The sequence below is a fragment of the Buteo buteo genome, chromosome 27 (genome assembly GCF_964188355.1).
Source record: "Buteo buteo chromosome 27, bButBut1.hap1.1, whole genome shotgun sequence".
NCBI classification, from domain to species: Eukaryota; Metazoa; Chordata; class Aves; order Accipitriformes; family Accipitridae; genus Buteo; species Buteo buteo.
Genome location: NC_134197.1, coordinates 3,430,806 through 3,445,697, shown reverse-complemented (window position 1 = coordinate 3,445,697; position 14,892 = coordinate 3,430,806). Strand labels below are relative to the sequence as shown.

General features: G+C 67.7%; 1 protein-coding gene across 1 annotated transcript; it reads right to left on the bottom strand.

The window, feature by feature from the left end:
- Positions 1–2,148: 2,148 nt before the first annotated feature.
- On the bottom strand, positions 2,149–12,909 carry SREBF1 (sterol regulatory element binding transcription factor 1). The gene is made up of 19 exons (XM_075058425.1): positions 12,626–12,909; positions 9,228–9,611; positions 8,889–9,058; positions 8,665–8,805; positions 8,365–8,583; positions 8,164–8,278; positions 7,848–8,059; positions 7,134–7,338; positions 6,404–6,588; positions 5,812–6,073; positions 5,542–5,708; positions 5,265–5,433; positions 5,058–5,166; positions 4,872–4,981; positions 4,635–4,767; positions 4,254–4,416; positions 3,745–3,930; positions 3,538–3,649; positions 2,149–3,302 (listed from the first exon to the last, which is right to left on the bottom strand). The coding sequence occupies exons 1-19, from the start codon at positions 12,729–12,731 to the stop codon at positions 3,079–3,081; spliced, it is 3,372 nt and encodes a 1,123-aa protein (XP_074914526.1). The 5' UTR covers positions 12,732–12,909; the 3' UTR covers positions 2,149–3,078.
- Positions 12,910–14,892: the final 1,983 nt, after the last annotated feature.

The window sequence follows — 14,892 nt, the reverse complement described above, 5'->3', positions numbered from 1 at the left end:
AAAAGTAAAAAAAAAAAAAAAAAAAAAGGACAAAAAAAGACAAAAAAAAGGACAAAAAAAAAAGGACAAAAAAAAAAAAAAGACAAACAACGGCCTGCTGTTTGAAACACCACTCTGCTTTTTTCCGTTTCGTTCTTCCATCTCCTGTCTGGCTCCCACCCTGCCTGTCTCGGGGTGCCAGCCCCTGCGCTGGGCACCTGGGTCCCCACCGGGGCGAAGGGTGCTTGGCAGGGCTGGTGGGCGCCCACTGGGCTGCCCCAGCCCCGCTCCCTCCCTCCGAACCCCGGCCCATTGCACCCTCCACCCTCCCGCTCCATGGGGCGCTGGCGCTGCTGGGATGGGGACACCTGGTCCTGTTCTTTGGGACCCCCTTCCCCCAAAAAAACCCACCCTCCTCTTTCTGCTCGGCCTCGCCAGCACCTCGTCTGCAGCTCCTCTTGCTGGGGACGGGCTTTGCTCCCTCTGCTTGTGCAAACCTCCACGGCTCTGGGTGCAAACCCCAGGGCTCTGGGTGCTGAGCCCCATGGCTCTGGGTGCTGAACCCCATGGCTCTGGGTGCAAACCCCAGGGCTTTGGTGCAACCAAACCCCCAGGGCTCTGGGTGCTGAGCCCCAGGGCTCTGGGTGCTGAACCCCATGGCTCTGGGTGCAAACCCCATAGCTCTGGGTGCTGAACCCCAGGGCTCTGGGTGCTGAACCCCCTGGCTCTGGGTGCAAACCCCATAGCTCTGGGTGCTGAACCCCATGGCTCTGGGTGCTGATGCCCAGGGTTTTAGCCTGGTAAGAGGGTGCAAGCAGCTCAGCAATGGCTTCCAGCTGGCAGCAGGGTCCTTGCAGGAGGAGGAGGAGGAGGAGGCATTTGCGTCCTCCCTCTGCATGGCCTTGGCTCGCCCCTCACTGCCCTGGGTGCTGGGTTCGCTCGGCTCCCTCAGCTTTCGCTTCCCTTCCCGGCCACCTCGGTGGAGCTGGGGGGCTGCCCAGCACTGGGATCACCCCCTGCCCCTGTCCCCACGGGGGTGCCCCGCATGACTCCCCAGTCTGCACACCCCAACCTTGCACCACCCGCACCCTGGCGCAGGTAGTAAATAACCAATCCAGGGTGAATCAACCCCAAATCCCATCCTAAAAACAGAGCCGCCAGCTGCCCCTCCACCTGCAAAGCATCTTGCAAAGCAGAAGTGGGGGGGGTGGCATAGTGCTGGCCCCATCCGTGTCCCCCATCCCGGACCCTGCAGAGCCAGCACCTCGTGTCCCCGCCAGTTGTCGTGTCCCCTCCGTCCCACCCAGTCCTCACCCTCAAGGTTTGCTGGCCACAAAATGTCTGTCGTTTCAGCAGCTTGCCTTGGACACAGGAGTGAAAAACACAAAAAAGGAGGGGGGGTGGGGGGGAAGAGAGAAAGAATAATAAAAATAATTAATTTAAAGAAAAAAAATAAAAATCCTGGTGTCCCTGGCAGTGTTGCCTGAAATATGGCTATTTTTAGTGACATCTTGTACATATGACTGTAAAATGGTAAACCGTGTGTATTATATATTGCCTCATTATATAGTGTATATATATGTATACATATACATATATATAATATATATGAAGACTGTAAATGTTAAGACTAGTGTTCTTATTAGTATATTGCTTCACACTGAAGATTGTGTGTAACAAGCTGTTTCTAAAAGATGTTTATTTTCCTTAAGAGTAAAAAACAGGTCATTGCATTCAGAGCGTCAATAAAGATACAACGATTGTTTTGGAAGTACGTGGCGCCCTGCTTGTGGCCTCTCTTTCTCCCGGGGGGGGCTCCCAGGGGTCCTCCCCCAGGCTGTGCCAGCCCCTGGCTGGCCCTTTGTCCCCAGATGCCACCTGTACCAAGGGTCTTGCTGTAGGGCTGGGGTTTGGGGGGGCTGGGGGGCAGCACCCCCAGCACATCTTGGGGTAAGGAGGGGGTGTTTGGGGTCCCTTGGCACCCAGTGTCCCCAACCCTGCCACCCTTGTTGTCCCCCCCACCTCCGTGCCCTGTGGGGGCAAGGCAGGACCCATGATGCCCAGCTGGGGGGGGGAGGACCCCCCCTTGCCCCAGCCAGGCCCTGCGTACCCCCCAAGTTCAGTGTCTGTGTCATCCCGCCCCCCGCCCCCCAGTCCAGCACACACCGGTATAAATAATCAGCTTTAATTGTCTGTACAAAACTCTCCAACTATGAAAATACCGTTTAAAAAGGCAAGGCGGGGGGGGGGGGGGGGGCTGGGGCAGGGCGGGGGGCTATGTACAAGAGGGAGCAAAGCAAGGGGACGGGGGCACCCACCAGCCCCCTGGGACCCCCGCTGCCACCCTGCCATCCCTTCTCTGAAAGCGCTCAGGCCCGGCTGTGCCCGGGGGGGGGGGTGATGGCAGCTCCTAACTGGGGGGGGACTGGTCAGTGCTGGGGTTGGGGGGGAGGGATAGGCTGGGGGTCCCCTCTTACCTACCGCGGGCACGGTTGGGGAGAGGACCCTTAGCTGCCACCGTGGGGCCAAATCTCCCCCCCCTCCCCCATAATGGGGGCAATGCTGAGGTGCCCCAAGCCCCCCCCCCCCTGCAGCAGCAGGACACCAGGAGAGGGGTGGGGGGGGGGGGGCGAGGACAGGCCCCCACCCTGTGCCAGGGCACTGGAGGGGGGGGGGGGGCTACGAGGTGGCACTGGGGGGGCCAGGCTGGCCAAGCATCCCAGTGCCATGCAATACCGGGACAGTGTCACTAGAGGTCCCCACCTCCCATCACCCACCCGGGCTGGGGACAAGGACAGAGCCATGGGGGGGGCTGAGCCCACCCGGGGTGCCCCCACGCGTGGCTGTCCCACACCGGGACCCTCCACACCCGCTGCCGGTGGCACCGACCATCACCCTGCCCCTCCCCACCCCCCCTTAAAACCTGCTCCCTAACACTGTCCCGCAGAAAGGGCTCCCGTCCCGGGGGGGGGTGAAGGGGAAACTGAGGCACGGGCCTCCCCGCCACCCCCCCCTTCTCCCATATCCCAGACCCAGGAGGGGGCTAGCAGGTTGGGGGGGGGGGGCTGGCAGCGTGCCCCCCCCTCCCCACTTCCCCAACTAGCCCGATGTGACGGTGGTGCCGCTGCCCAGCTTGATGATCATCTGCTGGCAGTCGTGCAGCGTCCGTTTGTCACCCAGCTTCTCCAGAGTGCGGGCGGCCTCGGCCAGCATCCCCACGCGTTGGCCCGGCCCCGAGAGAAAGCTGGGTGGGAGGTAACAGCAGGCCAGCAGCAGAGCCTCGGCGTGCTCCCGCGGCGTGGGGTGACTCTCCGGCTCGCCGGCTGTTAAATTTGGGGGGGGGGGGGGAGAGAAGGGGTGTCAGCCCCAAGGGTGCCACTGGAAGCCACCGACCCTCCTCCCGTGGATGCTCCGGCACGGGGACGGGGCTGTTCGCCCACCCCAGAGCGGGCATCACCACCAAAGCCCCTGTCTCCCACCACCCAACGCTGCTGGGGTGCTGCGGGTGGGGAGCGGGGGGGGTGTCCCGTCCCCCCCCCCCCCATCACCGTGTCCTACCTGTTTTGCTGCCCTGCACCCCTCTCCTCCGCAGGCTGCGGTCCAGCAGCTGGTGGGTGCGTGTGGGGCTGGCCCGGGCCATGAGCCTGGCGGTGGCTTCGTGCAGAAACACCTGGAGAGGAAGAAGAGGGGGACACGCCGTCAGCACAGCCGGACACGGGGATGGGGGACGAGGGGACCCGCCAAGACGAGGGGCGAGGGGCTCACCCGACGCATGGCGGGGCGAAGGGTCTGGGCCAGGCGCCGGAGGCTGCTGAGATCCTGCTGGAAACCGCGGAGCTCGAGGGCGGACGCTTGGTAGAGGCAGCTGCGCTGCCGGCTGACGTTCATCTGCTGCTGCCACAGGTTGGTGCGGGTGACGAGGAGAAGGTCGCAGAGCAGGAGCTGGACCGCCTGGGAAAAGGGCCAGGGGGGTGGGAAAGGGGGAGCGAGGGGACCTGGGTGAGCTGGAGAGGGGGGACGGACGGACGGACGGATGGCAGGGGGCTGGGGGGGCGGCGAGGAGGTCCCTGCGGGCAGGCGTCGCTGCGCGGGGCCCCCGCCGGGCTGCATGGCAGGGGCATTGCACTCCCAGTCTGACACATGCAATGCAACTACAATGCACCCCCGCGAGGGCCGGGGGCACCTCCCGCGAGGGCTGGGTGCTCTCCCCCCCCTTTCTCCCCCCCCCCCCCACCCCAGGGTGGGCGGCTGTTTTGCCCCCCACCCCGGCTCACCTTATCGATGGTGCCTTTGGGGGGGCTGCCGAGCTCCAGGCTCTCCCGCAGGCAGCTGCTGGCCTTCTCGCAATGGTTCAGGCTGGCCTGGCTCCCGTCCTGCTTGTTCAACATGGCTCGGACGGCTCGGAAGGAGTGCAGGGCGGCGCGGGGCAAGGGCTTTCTGCAAGGATGGGGGGGGGGGGGATACAGTCACTGAAGACCCCTCACCGGCCACGGCTGTGCCCCCCCCCCCCTCGCCCCAACACTCAGCGGACACTGGGCAGCACAGCCGCAGCACTCGAGAGTGCGTTAGCAAGAGCTGTGCCAACCCAAAAAGGAGGGGAGGTGTGCGATGAGCTGGCACCCCCTCGTCCCCGATGCCCCCCTCCCAGCACTCACTCGGAGCTCTGCAGCGCCCGGGGCATGGTCTCCACCAGCGGGTAAAGGCGCTCGGCCCCCTCCTCATCTCCCTGCAGCCAGTGAATAACTGTGCCAATGATGGACGCCCACCACTTGGACACGGGGTCGGTGCCTGCGGGGCGGGAGGGACACGGGAGCGGGGCGTCCAGCGGCCCCGTGGCCCCCAAGACGAAGCGTCCCCCGGGAATTGGAGGGGGGGACACACGCCGGCTTCACCTGTGATGGCCGCCAAGCCGGAGCTGATGGAGGGTGCGGGACCGGGCGCACCGCTGGCGTCGGAGCAGCCGTTGAGCAGCTGGAGGTACTCGAGCGCATCGGAGAAGCGCCTGCCGGGAGAGGGGCCGTGAGCGGTGCCGGCCCCACGCCGGGCGAAAGGAGCGGGGTGCCCACCCCGGCACGTACCCCTCTCCCTGGGCAGCGGGGCGGCCGGGTTCGGGCATGGCCACGCAGCACAGTGCCTTCTCCAGGAGGTGTTCGCGGAAAAGCTGGGTCACCTGCGCCAGCGGATCCACTGCGGCACAGAGGGGCGGTGAGCGGGTACGCCTCCACCCCGAAACGGGGGGCTGGGGGACACTGGTGTGGGGTGGGGGTGGGGGGGGGGGGGTTTACCAGGGTTGCCGGCAGAGCTGTAGATGGTCTCCCTCGGGACGCCCTTGACGGCCCAGTCCCCGTCGACAAAGAAGCGGTGGCCCAAGGGGTGGCAGAGCCACTGCATGGCGGGGGGCACGGCCCCGCCGTGGGACAGGGCCACGCGCCGGGCGCTGCAGAGGAAGGGGCGCTGCGGGGAGAGTGGGGTGGGGGGGGGGTGTCAAGGAGGGGACACCCAAGACTGAGTCCCAGGGGACACGCGGGACCCCCCCCCACCCCACCCCTGCCCCGCACTCACAGCCAAGAAGTGGAAGCAGCGGTGCAGGCTGGCCTTGACCCGCAGGGCGGCCGCCACGTAGATCTCGGCCAAGGCGGCCACGGAGACGGCGTCGCCGGCGCATTCGGCCAAGTTGACGGCGCTCAGCGCCAGGTTGATGGCCAGCAGGTGCCCCCCGGCCTGCTTCCCTGCGGGGATGGGGATGGAAGGTGGGGGGGGGGGGGGGGGTCTTAGGCGGGACGCACGGCGCGGGGGTCCCGTTCCCCCCCGCCCCACAGCGCGGGGCCGTACCGGCGAGGTGGAGCTGGTGCAGGCGGTGGTAGGCCATGGCGGCGTCTCGGGCGCTCTGCCGGACGTGGGCGGGGGGCGGCGGGTCGGAGCGAAGCCCCCCGGCCCGGGCGGCCAGCCAGCGGCCCACCCAGAGCCGCTGGAGCAGGTGCCGCAGGAGGCTCCAGAGCAGGCTGCAGGCCAGGTCCCCGTGGGAGGCGGGCAGGGGCCGGCCCAGGGCCCCCAGAGCCGTCCGCAGGTGCTGGGCGCCCTGGGCGAAATCCCCCTGCGACCCCCGGGAGAGAGCGGCTCAGCGCGGGGGGGCGGGGCCGCGGCGGGGGGGGCGGGGCTAACATCGCGGGGGCGGCGGTGTAGGGGCGGAGCCAGCGGCGTAGGGGCGGGGCCAGACGCGAGAGCCGCGGCGAGTTTAGAGGGGGTGGGCGGGGCTAGCCCGGGTGGAAGGGGTGGGGCGGGGCGGAGCTAATGGCGATGGGGGGGCGGGGATTGTGAAATGGGCGGGGCTAACCCAGAGAAGGGGTCCGGGGAGAAAGGGTTGGTGGGGCCGAGTGGGGCGTGGCCAGGGTGGGTGGGGCAGGGTGGGGCAGGGTGGGCTCACCCGGTCGAGGTCGAGGTCTGCCTGCCGGCGGTGCCGCCAGAAGAGGACGGAGGGCTCGGAGTGGGGGCGGGTGACGGGCTCCCCGCAAACGAAGAGCCGCACCACCGCCCCCAGCACCAGCGCCGCGTTCAGCGCCCAGAAGGCCAGGGTGGGCCACAGCCACTGCGACCACCCCCACGGCTCCTCTGTGTGGGGAGGGGGGTCAGCGCCACCCCGCCGCCTCCGCCCTGTGCCCACCCCAGGGTCTCCATCCCGGTGGTCTTCACCCCGTGCCCACCCCAAGAGCCTCCACCCCAATGGCGTCCACCCCAACAGCCTCCACCTAATGGCCTCTGCCCCACGCCAGCATCCTCCACCCCAATCGTTTCCCAGCCCAGACCTACCCCAAGACCCCCCCTCCTGATGCCCTTCACCCCACGTCCACCGTGACCGCCTCCGCTCTGATGGTCTCCGCTCCAACGGCCTCCACCCCAGGCCGAAAACCTCCACCCTGGTGGGCTCCACCCCAACAGCCTCGACCCAGGTAGCCCCTACCACACACCCACCCAAACACCCAGCACCCCAATGGTCTTTACCTCAACAGCCTCTAGCCCTTTCCCACCCCGAAAGCCTCCATCCCAATGGCCTTTGCCCCATGCCCACCCCGACAGCCTCTACCCCACACCTACCCCAACAGCCTCCATCCCAGTGGCCTCCACCCCAAGACCCCCCACCCCATGCCAGAGCTTACCCATGGTGCCAGACTCAGCCATGATGCTCCTGCTAGGGCCAGCGGTGCCCGGGCTCCCCACAAAGGCCGGGGCACCGGAGCCCCGGAGGAGGGAGGCCAGGGGGTTGAAGGAGAGACAGAGGAAGACGAAGGCGCAGAGGGCCATGCGGGAGCGGTCCAGCATGCCCTGGCTGCTGGGCGAGGGCGGCGGGTGCTCCTGCTTCACCTGTGCGGGCAGAGCTGCTCTGAGCCCCAGGGCATGGGCACGGGGCACGGGCATGGACATGGAGCATGGTGATGGGGCACAGGAATGGGATATAGGGCATGGGGTACAGCTACAGGCAGGGGCATGGGGTACACAGCATGGGGCATAGGGCACGGGGCACAGGTACGGGCATGGGGGCATGGTGACGAGGCACAGGTATGGGATACAGGGCATTGGCATGGAGTGCAGGGTATGGGCACGGGGCACAGAGCACATTTTGGGGTACAGAGCATGGGGCATGGGCATGGGCCAGGGGTCCAGCAGCCCACTGCACCCCAGAATGCCCCCGCATCCCTCCCTCCAGCCCCAAATCGGGTGAGGAGCAGCCTCAGAGAGCAAGACCAGGGCTCTCGGCTCCTTTCCCTACGCCGGCATCCGGCGCGCCTTGCTCTTGGCACCCCCGGCGTGATGCAGCTGATGCCCTGCCCCACTCAGGGTGGGGGATCCAACCCCCCCCAGCACCCCCCCACCTTGCCGTGGTCGCAGAGGGGGCTGTCGGGCTCCGAGTCGCTGCTGCTGTTGCTGCTGCCCCCGCTGAGCGAGAGCGGGCTGCTGTGGGACGGCGAGCCCACGTCCGAGGGCGGCGGCGTCAGCATCTCCATCACCTCCGCCTTCACCACCTCCATGGGGGTCTCCGCCTTGGCCCCCCCGCTGCAGGAGGCCACCAGGTCCTTCAGGGACTCTGCGGGGGGGAGCAGAATGGGCTGAGCGGTGCTGGGGGGGGTACGGCAGCCCCGGCACCAAGGCTGAGCCCCCCTCCACCCCGAGACCTGCCCTTCCACTCACGGTTCTTCTGCACGGCCATCTTCAGCGCGAGGTTCTCCTGCTTCAGCTTCTGGTTGCTCTGCTGCAGGAAGCGGATGTACTCGATCGCCTTCCTCAGGATCGCCGATTTATTGAGCTGCTGGCGGGCAGGGACGGCTCAGCCAAAATGCCGGGCAAAGCCCCCCCTTGCCCGCCCCTGCCCCACCACCCCTAGGCTCCCACCTTGGCCTCGGTGCCCACCACCAAGTCCTTGAGCTCCACGATCTTGTCGTTGATGGAGGAGCGGTAGCGTTTTTCGATGGCGTTGTGCGCCGTGCGCTTCTCCCCCCGGCTCTGCACCAGTGGCGGCTTCCCGCTGGGTGCCAGCCGGTTGATGGGCAGCTTCTCCGTGTCCACCACCAGCGGCACCGTGGCCAGGATGGTCCCTCCGCTCACCAGAGCCTGTGGGGACGCGGGACGGCATCGGTGGGGGTCCCGGAGCATCCCACCACCACCTCAGAGCTCCCGGGCAGTGGGACCTACCGGCACCTGCAGCGGGGTGGCAGAGCCGCTGGCGCTGGTGGCCAGGGAGGCGATACTGGAGGTCTTGGCACCGCTGGCGTCCGTCTTGACGGCCGTCAGCAGCAGGGAGTCAGCCTTGATGAAATGGGGCTGCAGTAGGACCTGGGCGGTTGGGGGGCAGGGGGGTCAGCAGGGCTGGGAGGGGGGGCTACTGGGAACCCCCCGACCCCTGGCCCTGGGCTTACCGGCACTGGCTGAATTTGGGGTGAAACGGGCTGGGTGGCGGGGGCGGTGGGGGCCAGGAGCTGCTGGGGTGCCACGCTCTGCACGGGGCCGGGCATTGCCACGGGCTGGCCTGGCTGCGGGGCGGGCAGGGGGCTCGGCAGGGCCTGACCCGCACCCCCAGGCTGCACGGCTGGGCATGGAGCAGAGGACAACATTACCGGACCCCCCAGCACCAGCCCACCCCAGGCAGCCCCATCCCGCAGGGACGCATCCCCCTCCTCCAGCAAAAGCCCCCCTGCAACAAGCCCCTACCCAGGGAGCCCCAAACACCCTCCCCCCTTGCACCCCCAAATCCTCACCGGAGAAGCTGTGCTGGCTCTGGTAGCCCACCAAGGGCTGGGGGCTGAACTGGCCAGAGGATGCGGGGACGAAACTGGGGGCCAGCATCACGCCGGACTGGGGCTGGCTGCTGGGCACGGCCGCCGGCTCCTCCTTGACACCCGGAGCCGGTGCCGGCAGGAGCGGGGTCGGGGGCTGCGGAGCAAAGGCTGCCATCCCGGGGGGCCCCGCGTAGACGTTGCTGGTGGGGGCGGCGGGGGGAGGCTTGCCGGGCCCCAGGTAGGTGCCAAGGGTGCCCTGGGCTGGGGAGAGCCCTGGGGTCACGGTGCTGTCGGGGGCACCGAACGGCAAGTCAAACAGCCCCGAGAAGTCATTGTCCGGCGTGTTGATCAGCTGGAGCATGTCTGCAAAACAGCCCCCCCCCAGCCGTGCTGTCAGCGGCTGTCCCGGCTCCACACCTCCCAAGGGGCTCCCAAAGCCCTGGGACTCCCCGAGCTGGCCCCATGCTGCCCACCCCACGGCTCAGCACTTTGGGGACGGCTCTCCATAACCCAGGGACAAAATTCCCTGAGAACCCAGGTATCCGCTGTGCCCTTCTCCTCCCAGCCCCCCAGCCACCCTGCATGTGGGGAAACTGAGGCACAGCGCTTGCAATGGGGGTCCCAGGGCCTGGCCACCAGCGGTCAGAGGTTTCCAGCCCGTTTTGGGGGTGGCAGGGTGGATCTCAGCCTGTTTCTGAGGTCGAGGGGGGCAGAGATGGGCTTGTGCCAGCTCGTTCATTTATCCTGTACTGGAAACTCCCAACAACCCCCAAAGCAGCCCCTGTATCGAGGGGAGGGGGTGCTCGGGCTGGGACAGAGGGGTGACACACCTGGGATGTGCCAGAGCCCCGTGCCAGGCGTGCCTACCCACGCCACCCCCAGGAGTGCAGCGGAGCAAGCGCGGGGTTAAATAGCCTCGGGGTGGGGGTGTCTGCCCTGCTCAATGGGACCTGGGTGCCCCATCGACACCCAAAACATCGGGGTGTCCGGAGATGCCCCCACTGAGGTGTCCCGGGATGCTCCCACCGAGGTACCCCCAGGCGCACCCCCCCCCCACGCACACACACCCCCCTGGGATGCCCCCACCGAGGTGCACGGTCCCCGGACACCCCTCCGTGGGGTGCAGCACCCCGAGAGGGACCGCGACGGTGACCCCACCGAGCAGGGAGGAGGAGGAGGAGGATGGCGAGGAGGGGGTACCTTCGAAGGTGCTCTCCATGCCGGCGAGCGCATGTGGGGGTGGGGGGGGGGTCCCCAGGAGTTAGACCGCGTCCCCCGTTCAGCCCCGTTAATCGTGCCGCGACGAAGCACCGGGATATTTTAAAGCCATGTTCTCGCCTCCTCCCCGCCGGCCCTCCCCGCCGCTTGCCCGCGCCAGGCCTGGAGCGAGGCCGGCGATGGGGTGATGCGACTCCGCCAATCGCCGCCCGCGCGCCCGCCGGCCGCCTGCCCGCCGCCCCCAGAAAAAGCCCCGCGGCCACGCCAAGGTGAGCCCGCCGGCGGGTTATTGCCGGACACCCCGCCGTAACCCGCCGGCGGCGGTTACTTGGGGTCAGCCACCGTTAACCCCTTCGCCCCGCGCGACCCCTCGACCCTCCCCGTTCGGCCGACGTCCCTCGCTCGATGCCCAGCACCCAGAGGGGACACCCCGCAAAGGAGCGGGGTCTTTGCGCAGCCCCATTTCTCCCCCCCCCCCCCCGCCACCCCAAAAGACATCCAGCCCTCGGCACCCCTCTCTGCGTGGGTGGGTTTCCTTCCAAGGGGGCTTCCCTCAACCCCCCCACCCTGCTCAAGAGACCCCCCCAAGGCTTCTCCATGGTGCAGGGGCAAGAAAGCAAAGTCCAAGGGTGCAGAGAGGGGGTGCTCCCTCCTGCCCCCCCCCCCCCCATTCCTACTGCCCAGCCTCGGGGGTGGGCACGGCTCTCCCAGCCGCCTGGCACCTACCAAATATTTCTATCCCGTGGCACCCACTGCCACCCACGCCATCAACAGGACACAGGCACCCGGCAGTGCCACGGCTGCCCCCACTCCACCATGGGAGCCCATGGGGCAGAGCTATACGGCTGTGGGTCCCGGCGGGCGCGGGGCACCCGCATCCCCAAACGTGCATCCCGCAATCACCCCGGGGTGGGCACTGGGCATGAGGGCCGACCCATGGCCACCCAGGGACGGGTGGCAAACCCACGGCCCGTGGAACGTCAGGCCACGTGGGGGAACCGTGGGGCACGAGGTGGCCCCGGGGTGGCCGTAACGCAAAGAAGCGTGGCAACACCCCACGGCGGGGGACACCCTCACGCCAAAACCTTCACCGCGGGGGAGGCAGGTGACACCTGGAGCTGCCCTGATCCACCCCGACTGCCGTCGGGATGGGGTCCAACCGTGGGAGAGACACCCCCCCCCAGCACCGGAGAAGGCGTCGGAGAGCTCGGCCAGCCCCGCGCCCGCCTCGCCGCATGCTCCACCGGCTCTGCCGGTCCGCGCCATCCGGCGCGGACCGGCAGAGCCGGTGGAGCATGCGGCGAGGCGGGCGCGGGGCTGGCCGAGGGCTAGAAACCCCAATTTTTGGCTAAAGCCACGCTAACGCCGCACCCGGCATCGGTAAGACCTCGCCGCCGGGGAGCGGGTCCCCTTGGGGAAGGGATTCCCCTCGGCAACATGCCCCCAATCCCCACGGACATCCCCCCCCCCCAAGTCCCAGTTTGACGAAGAGTCGGGTGCTGCTGGGTTCCAACCACCGGGATCGGTGGTTTGGAGAACTCTGGGCGTCCTGGAGGGAATGACCGGGAGTAACCCCGCCGGTGACGTCACGGAGGGGGGGCGGGGTTAAAGGCGACACGATGTTGCGGTCGCCGGGAGGGGGAGGGGGAGCCCGTCGGGGCTGTCCCGGTACCGGCACCTCCAGCTCGGGGGTCTCCGTGTTCTCCCCCTCCCGGGACCCTGCTCCTCCCCGAGTCCCCCCCTTCCCGGTAACGGAGCCAGCCCGAACCGCCGGGTCATGCACCGACTCCGCGTTCCAGCAGCTCGATTCCAACGCCGGACCCGGTACCGAGCCCGGTTTCTCCGGTTATATCCCGGTGTGGCGGCCGTGCACCGAACCCTACCCCTTTTTCAGCCCGGCCGTACACCGAGCTCGCTTCTCCAGCCCGGTTCTACACCGAAGCCGCTCCCTCCCGTTCACGTCCCGCTCCCCGCTCCCCCCTGACCGTGCACCGAGCCCGGTCTCCCCAGCCCCGGGCCATACCCCGAGCCCGGTCCCGGCCGTGCACCGAGCCCCGGTCCTACCCCAAACCCAGCCACCCCCCTCCCCGGGCCCCGGTTACGCTCCCGGCCGGTCCCCGAGCCCGGCTCCGCTCTCCGCCGCCCGGGTCGGGACGCACCGTCGATATCGCTGAGCAGGGCCGTGTCGATATCGCTGGCCCCGGAGAGGCCGAGAGACGGCGACAGCCCCTCCAGGGCCCCGTCGTCGAAGGCGAGAGCGCTCATCCCGGCGGTCGGTCCGGCGGTTCCCGGGGGGCGGCGGTTTTTTAGGAACGCCGGGGCCGCCCGCCCGCCATGGCCGCGCCGGCCCGGGGAGAGGGAAGGAAGGGGACGAGCCGCCAAGTTGCTCCCGCTGAACCGTGCCCAGACCTGCTACCGGGCAGGGGAGGGAGGGACGGACGGACGGACGGACGGGAGGGAGGGAGGGAGGGACGGAGGCGGATCCGCCGCCTCTCTCCGCCCCGCGGCCGCCTCTCTCCGCCCCGCCGGCGCCGGGACCCGCCGCTCCGCTGCACCGCGCCGGGACCCCCGGCGGCAGCGGGAAGGGAGCTGGTGCGTCGGGGAAACGGAGCGGGGAGGGAGGCTGGTTGCAGCCCCTGAGCTGGGCAGCAGGCCCCTGGGAATGTCAGCGAGCTCCGGGGACGGGCACCGAGCCCTGGGGGCAGGCACTGACCCCTTGGGACAGTCGCCGAGCCCTGGGGACAGGCACCGAGTCCTTGGGACAGGCACAGACCCCTTGGGACAGGCACCGACCTCTGCAGACAGGCACTGACCCCTTGGGACAGTCGCCGAGCCCCAGGGACAGGCACCGAGTCCTTGGGACAGTCACAGACCCCTTGGGACAGGCACCGACCTCTGGGGACAGTCACAGACCCCTTGGGACAGGCACCAACCTCTGCGGACAGGCACTGACCCCTTGGGACAGTCACCGAGCCCTGGGGACAGGCACCGAGTCCTTGGGACAGGCACCGAGTCCTTGGGACAGTCACAGACCCCTTGGGACAGGCACCGAGTCCTTGGGACGGGCACCAACCCCTTGGGACAAGCACCCACCCCTTAGGGACAGGTACCAACCTCTGGGGACAGGCGCCCACACCTTAGGGACAGGCACCGACCTCTTGGGACAGTCACCGAGTCCTTGGGACAGTCACCGAGTCCTTGAGACAGGCACCAAGCCCTGGGGAAAGTCACAGACCCCTTGGAACAGTCACAGACCCCTTGGGACAGGCACCGACCTCGGGGGACAGGCACCAAATACCCGCACTGGCCTCTAAATACCTGGGTTGGGCATTAAATATCACTTAGCCCCCGATCGGGGCACACATGGGAGAAGGCAGGAGGGCTGGTGTGGGGAGAAGGTGGTGGCCGTGGCTGCGGAAGCCCCCAGCACCTCGTGGAGGCCACGTGCCGGGGTGAGGTTGGGCCACTGCATCACCTCTGGAGGCTCCTGAGGTTCCTGGTACGGAGGCAGGCTCTGGACATCTGCCTTCCCCCTCCCGGCTCTGGGGTCCGGAGCACATCCCAACCCCGCTGCCCGACCACGGCACGGCCCGGGGTGGGAGAAGCTCCCGTGGCCCTGGTTAGGGGATGCCGAAGAGCCGATGCTGCCCTGTGAGCCCTAGCTGAGGCCACACACCTTCCCAGGTGCTGTGAGCTGTGAGAACCAGGAAAACCACTGGTACCGTCGGGGTCAGCCTCGTGGTTGCCCATGGGTGGGGGGTCTCAGCGTGGGGGTCTCGTGCCAGGGCAAGGCTGCGCCGCTACGCCCTGCAGCGCCGTGTGGTTTGTCTTACTGCTGGGAATAATTTTGGAAAAGAAAACGCGCTGCAACGTCGGCCCTCTGAAAGTTTGCCCTCCCCTCTTCTGTGCCACCCAGCGCAATCTGTGGCTACCTGTGAATTAATTAAACCTGGCCGCACCGTAACAACCTCCCCCCCACCCTCACTGCCTTCCATGTCGTGGCACAGCGGGCACCCCTGTGCAATATGGGGATCCCCTGTGTGGCACAGGGCACCCCGATGTGACACACAGGGCTCGCCAGGGTCCACGCAGAGCACCCTGTGCGTGGCACGTGGCGGTGGCAGAGCCGTGGATGCACAGCCCTGCCGGTCCCTCTGCACCCTCACCCCAATTCAAGCCTCGTCGAGTTGGGGACATTAACCCGTGCCCCAGCTGGGGACATTAACCTGTGCCCGAGCTGGGGACGAGCCCAGGGAGTCCTGGCTCAGCTCCGTGCCGACGGCTGGGGCAGCGTCACCCGCACTCGGATATCTCTTGCCCACAGCAAACATTACTAAAGAAAAACCCTCCAGAGATCTGCAACGTGCCATGGGGCGTGCAGGGGGGGGTGTGTGTTCCCCCTCACATTTTTGTTCAGGTCACAGGG

Coding starts and splice junctions, on each gene's coding strand:
- SREBF1 (XM_075058425.1), bottom strand. CDS start 12,731: ATGAGCGCTCTCGCCTTCGACGACGGGGCCCTGGAGGGGCTGTCGCCG. Junction 6,589..7,133: donor GGCTGAGTCTGGCACCATGG/GTAAGCTCTGGC, acceptor CTCCCCACACAG/AGGAGCCGTGGGGGTGGTCG. Junction 6,074..6,403: donor CAGACCTCGACCTCGACCGG/GTGAGCCCACCC, acceptor CGGGGGTCGCAG/GGGGATTTCGCCCAGGGCGC.